Source organism: Geospiza fortis, unplaced genomic scaffold (genome assembly GCF_000277835.1).
Source record: "Geospiza fortis unplaced genomic scaffold, GeoFor_1.0 scaffold244, whole genome shotgun sequence".
Lineage (NCBI taxonomy): Eukaryota > Metazoa > Chordata > Aves > Passeriformes > Thraupidae > Geospiza > Geospiza fortis.
The window spans coordinates 3,126,472-3,132,829 of NW_005054370.1; the positions used below are offsets into that span (position 1 = coordinate 3,126,472).

Here is a 6,358-nt window from a genome sequence, read left to right on the forward strand (position 1 = left end):
TGGGCGGTTCCCTGTCCGTCACCTGCAGGTACCAGCCGGGCCAGGAGAAGCTCCCGAAATTCTGGTGCATGCCAAGTACAGGGGTTGTTTTTACCTGTGATAAGGACATCGTCATCACCTCGGAGTCGCAGCCCGAGGTGCTGCAGGGCCGGTTCTCCATCCGGGACAGCCGCACACACCGGGCATTCACGGTGACCGTGGATGATCTGTCCAAGGAGGACGCGGGCACCTTCCGCTGTGGAGTGCGAACGGGAACATTTAAGCGTGACGAGAGTGCTGATGTGAAGGTGATCGTGCTCCCAGGTCAGTACTTGTGGGTTGCAGGGCCACCATGCCCTGCATGGATGTGTCCAGCATCCAGCATGGATGTGTCCTCCTCCAGCTGCTTGGAGCAGGGGCTGCAGTGTGGGCAGCCTGGAGCTGATGGGTGCCATGCAGGTGAGATAGCCCTGGGGTGTGACACCAGAGTGCAGTAGGTGCCACCACCACTCATTCCCTCTTTGTTCTACCCATAGCCCCTTCTTTGCCCCCCCAGTTCAGCCATCTCCATTACTGAGGTGTACTGTGCTCTCTGTGACCACTTTTCTTCCTCATTAGCTCTTGCTGGCCTTTTCTGGGCCCTCCTTGTCTTCCTGTATAACACTGGATATTCCTCATTGCACTGTGCTGCCCCGTTTCCCACTTGGGACATGCAGCACCTCTGGGCACCAGGCCCTGGGCTGAGGAAACATCCCTCACCATTGTCTTGCCAGGCATCAGCCTGCACAGCAGGACAATATATATGTGCTGTTGCTGTGCTAGTACTAAACTGGGCATGGGGTGCCCAGACCCCTTTCTGCAGGGTGAATCTGTTTTGTGCATATTTTGTGGGGGGACTGAGACGGTGAAAAGCCTCATGGGCAGAGGAAGGGTCTTACAGCACTCTGACTTTGAGATGTGCCCCCTGGATGTGGCAGAGGGGACCCAGCTTCTCCTCCTGTGACAGCATGGATGGCACTTCTGACTCACTGCAAAACCCACAGCATTTTTCTCCACAGAGATCAACCATGCCTCTCCTCTTTTTGTTACAGCTTCTTCCACCCTCCCATCATCGACCTACGTGACCACCACGTCCTCTGATCTCATTGTGTCTGTAGCAGGCCACACACAGACAATTTCCCAGGAGGAAATTTTGCAATCAACATCAAATCCCTCCACCCCTCAACTGTGAGTAGCAGCTCCTGCCTGCAGCAGCCACTTTCCTCCATGAGCTCTCTGGTGCTGCTGGAGACCTGCAAACATCAGACTCTTCACATCTCCCTTAAGGACCCAGACCTCCTGTTTTTGCCTTTAGAGACCACTCCACACGGAAAAATTCTTCTCTGTGAGGGTGGTGAGGTCCTGGCACAGGTTGCCCAGAGATGTTGTGGATGCCCCATCCCTGGAAGTGTTCAGGGCCAGGCTGGATGGAGCTCAGAGCAACCTGGCCTAGTGGAAGTTGTCCCTCCAGTGACAGAGGGTTGGAACTGGATAATCTTTAAGGCCCCTTCTGACCCAAATCATTCTCTAATTCTATGACTGTAATTCTGGTGCCTCTAGTCACAGGGGAGAAGTGGTTTCTGCCTGCAATACCAACCCCATTTCCTTCCCCAAACTCAGTGAGACTGTTCATGGGAAGCCAAGTGCTGCCCAGTGTCCTGTTCTTTGTAATTACATACAGCCTGGTAGAGATAGTTGAAAAAGCATTAAACCAGTGGGTTAGATGTTCCCCTCTTCTCTCCTGCCTGTGGGAGGTGATGCCAGCAGCAGACAAAGCTGAGACTCTCCATCAGCACACAAAGGTGTGCTGGCTGGCCAACTTTTCCTGCTTGCCCATTACAAACAAGGTTAACACAGAGTGGAGTTAAACCAGAGCAAATGCAGGAACCCATCCTTAAATCACTGAAGACACAGTGGCTCTCAGACCCAAGCATCCTTTTGCTTCTGCAGTTTTTGGTTTGCTCTGCTCCATGCCCAGCTGGCAGCCTGACCATCCCATGCCTGCTGTGATGGGCAAGCCCTGCCACTCTACTGCCACAGCGACTTCCTGTGTCACCCACAGCTGCTTCCTGCAGCCCTGCTCCGTGCTGGTTCATCCTGAGAAGCATGACAACATAAATTGTCTTCTTCATTCTTTTTTTCTTGCAGCTTGAACGTAGTTGAGCACATCCTCACTCCAGCCATCATTGTGGTCCTTTTTTTGCTTGCTGTGGCTGCTGGTGTTCTAGTAATACTTTCCAGAAAGAAGAAGGGTGAGTGAAATTGTCAGTGCCACACACATCCTGTTTCTGTAACAGAGCCTGCTCTGCTTCCCTTATTTTTCCCTCTGTTTCTTTTTCCTCCCCCATTCCCTTCCTGATCCATCCAGTTCCTTCCCTCAAGGGAGCAGTGGGTCCATGCCATGGGTGCTATCCCATGGGTGTTGTCCCCTGGGAGCAGGGAATGACAGCCCTTGGGGTGGGTGCTGCTGGGCACAGAATCTGCTTGAGTTTGTCTGGGCGCCATCACTTGCACGGGCCAGGCTTATACTAGGCTTGATGCGAAGTTTAAGGCCAGTGTGAAGGCTGGGGAGGGACAGGAGAGGACATTGCCAGCTGGCAGGTGAGTCTGGCTTTATTTGAAGAACTGCTCCAGTTTAGATGGCTCACGGAGTGTCAGGTTCCTGTCCTGCTTTATGGCAAGATTTGCAGTGGCAGTGCATTTTCTCAACACGTTTCTTTTCCTGTTTTCACTCACGTCCAGCCACATCCATGCTTCGTCCAGCCCTTTCCGGAGCAGCCATAGAGATGGACAGGACTTGCAGCATGTCACCTACAGTAAGGAAAACCCTATGAGTTCTTGGAATTCTGTGCCCTAAGTTCACATGAAGAGGGGAAACATTGCACCCTGAGCTGCCAGAGCTGCTGCTTTCAGCCAGGTTCATGGCACTGGAGGCTGGGAGGGATCCTTTGGGCTCTGCTTGCCAACAGAAAGACACAACCAGGGACTTTCTGTGACTATCACAGAGTATTCCTGGGAAAGAAATTTAGGAGTTATCTGAGAGGTTTCTCTCCAAGACTCTCCAAGCATGGGAGCTACTTCTCTGGGTGAAACAGCCTTGGGAATGTGCAGCAAATCACACCTGAAGTGCTGCAGGGTAGCTGCTCCTTCCTTACTGCTTGGAAAGTATTTTCTGATATTTTGCTACCAGCTCTTGAGGAGGGGCTGGTGTCACAAGAATTCCCCTGGGGAATATTGAGCCAGCCCTTGCTTCAATTTTTTATTTCCACCCAGTGCCCCTACAGCCATCTCAGCATCCACCACGCAGGACAGGCAGCAGGGTGGGAGATATTCCCACCCCTGTGGATGCAGGCAGGGAGTGGCAGCAGGGTAAGAGCTCATCCTTCTCCAGCAGGGAGCAGGAGCCTTGAACTATGCGGACATTAACCACGGCCCGGGCGCGGCTGAGAGCCAGTACAGCAATGCTGAGGCTTTCCACCGCCTGGAAACACTCCCAGTGGAGAACACAGAGGTCAGGCAGAGCGCTCAGGTAGGAGAATGCCAAGCACTGCCAAGCTGGAGACAGTGGGAGGAAAGCTGGAGTGGGTGGGTGACAGAATGAGCAGCAGGATGGGCTGCGTGGGGAAGGAGAGGATTGCAAAGGGAAATGCCAAACCGGGGTCCAAGTGACCCTGGCTAAGGGGGGTTCCTTCTCTGGTCCCTGTGGCTGCTCCTGGGTGCTTAAAACATCACAGAGAGCTTCCAGCAGACAGTATTTGCCTGGAACAACCCCACAAAGGGTGTTTTTGTTTATCTCCCTCCTTTCCCAGCTTTTGGAAGAGGAAAGAGAGGCGTTATATGCCAAAGTGCAGAAGCGCATGCCACAGCAGGAGCAGATCTACGCCAACATGCCATCAGCTCCACGGCCCAGTGAAGAGCTCTACAGCACTGTGTGGGGTAAATGAGCAAGCACCCAGCCCCATGGGCTGCTCCTGCTGCTGGCAGCACCAGTGAGACTTGCACAGAGGACATGGGGTTGATGTTCTGCTCAGGTAGGAGCCAGCTCGATAGCACAGCTGTTGCTCTCCAAGGTTTGGATGTTTCTTTGAGGCAACATCAGAGAGGATGAGGTTGTGTGGAGGCACAGAGAGGGTTGAAGATAAAGTCATGCCTTTGCAAATGCAATTTGGAGTCCTCATCCGTACAGCGGTGGTGCTGGGAATAAAGCTCTCCCCCTTGTAGTGGGGTAGTCCAGGCCACAGACGCACCAGGCAGGGTGGGAGAGGTGGGCAGGGGAGCTGAGCCTGGGCAGGTGGGTGAACTGGCTCCCTTTGCTCACCACTCATCCCACTTGCTCCTTTGGCTGCGTTGCTCGTGTGGGCTGAGGCTCCCAAACCCACTGTTCACCTCTGACATTTTTTCATGCTAATGCCAGCTGGCAGCTCCTGGGAACCAGGACAGTGGGAAATGTTATATCCAAGTGCATTTGCATGGGGTGTGGAGGGTGAGGTGTATCAGGATCTTGGTGCAGAAATGGCATCTCCTCCAACCCCTGGTACCACAGGCCCCCGGGTAGTTTGCTCCTGCTCCTTCTCTCCCACCACCCCCAAGGACCCCCAGCCTGGGAGCACTCAGATGGGCTGTAACCATCACCTTGCTCTTCCCTGCTTTGCTGATAACTTTTTTTCTGGCACCCACTAAATACTTTCTGTGTGAATTGTTGCTGCTTTATCAGTGACACCAAGAATCTGATAGCATTGGCCGTGGTGTGTGACTGTGTTTGTACAGCAGGTTCCCACCTGCTAAAGGCTTTGTTGCAGAGTGTCACCCTGAAAGCAGGTCCAGCCCCTTGCTGGTGCCCAGCAGTGTGAGAACTCAGATCTTTAAGGACAAGGACTCTTGGGCCTCCAGCACAAACCCACAGCCCCACCACCAGCCACTGCAGCATCACTCCCCACTGCAACAGTCCATGTAGTCTTGCCCCTGGCATGCTGGTGCCCTCCCCCTTGAGTGTTCACTCTTCTCCAGCCCAGTGCCAGGCAATTTATCCATCCACTCCCACAGAAAACAGGCCATAGGGATGGGTGTCCATTTGTGGTGGGCTGGGAGCAGAAACCCTGAGCTCTTACACATACATGGTTGCATGCAAGTGGTTTTGCACAAAGAGGTGAATTCTCCCTTGCCATGAGAATTTGGGCACTGTAGCTTTTTGCAACCCCTCTGGTTTCAGGGCAGGGATGCTGATTTATACCACAACCAGGAGGAGGCTGAAGTGGGAGCTTCTCACTCTCTACAAATACCTGAAAGGAGGTTGTAGTCAGGTGCGGGTTGGTCTCTTCACTCAGGTAACAAGCAACAGGACAAGGGGAAACAGGGTGCCACAAGGGGAAACATCTCCACAAGTTGTGCCAGTGGAGGTTTAGATTGGATATTAGTGAAAGTTTCTTCCAGGGCTGTGAAGGAAATGGTAGAGTCACAATCCCTGGAGGAGTTTAAAAGACAGGTAGATGTAGCATTTGGGGATATGGCTTAGTGGTGGCCTTGGTGGTGCTGGGTTAATGGATGATCTTGATGTTCTTCGGGGTCTTTTGCAGCCTAAAGAATCCTAGGTAGGGAGCCTTTTCCTGCTGCTGTAGAGATGCTGATGCAGTCTTGTTGCTCTCAGCTCTTGAGGCATGGGCTAAATTGCTCCTATCAAAGGGGAAATCCTCCTAGAGCTCAGCAGGCTGCTCAGAGCCCTTCTGCAGCCTGGGGAGGCCCCTGTTACCAAAAGTTCTTCCTTTTAAAACCCTCAGGGACATTGAGGCTGCAGTGTTCCCTCGGCTTCATCAGCAGAATCTGCCCACAAAGCTCACAGGAGGTCATGGAACTCCCCGGAGCTCCTATCGCCACCCAGCCACTGCTTCCTATTTCTTCTGCTGAAATACTTCCACCCCCAGGAGCTTTCACAGGGGAAAGGCTGAGAGAGCTGGGGGTGTTCAGCCTGGAGAAGAGAAGGCTCCAAGGAGACCTCAGAGCCCCTCAAGGCCCCTCAGTGCCTAAAGGGGGCCCAAGAGAGCTGGAGGGTGGCTTAGAACAAGGGCCCAGAGTGCCTGGACAAGGGGAATGGCTTCACAGTGTCAGAGGGCAGGGTTAGATGGAGTATTGAGAAGGAATTGTTCCCTGGGAGGGTGGGGAGGCCCTGGCACAGAGTGCCCAGAAAATCTGTGGCTGCCCCATCCCTGGAAGTGTCCAAGGGCAGGTTGGACAGGGCTTGGAGGAACCTGGGGTAGTGGAAGGTGTCCCTGCCATGGCAGGGGGTTGGCACCAGTGGCACAGGCACACACAGCAGTGCACAGGTGGCCACACACAACCATGTGTG

The 6,358-nt window shown here is 53.6% G+C and overlaps 1 protein-coding gene across 1 annotated transcript; it reads left to right on the top strand.

The window, feature by feature from the left end:
• Positions 1 to 8: 8 nt before the first annotated feature.
• On the top strand, positions 9 to 4,182 carry LOC102035012 (CMRF35-like molecule 6; the record flags this gene model as incomplete). The annotated part of the gene is made up of 6 exons (XM_031059982.1): positions 9 to 303; positions 1,071 to 1,206; positions 2,167 to 2,270; positions 2,761 to 2,834; positions 3,413 to 3,547; positions 3,828 to 4,182. Coding segments are annotated over 6 exons (879 nt in total), but the record flags the coding sequence as incomplete, so codon positions are not given.
• Between the last annotated feature and the right edge of the window lie 2,176 nt (positions 4,183 to 6,358).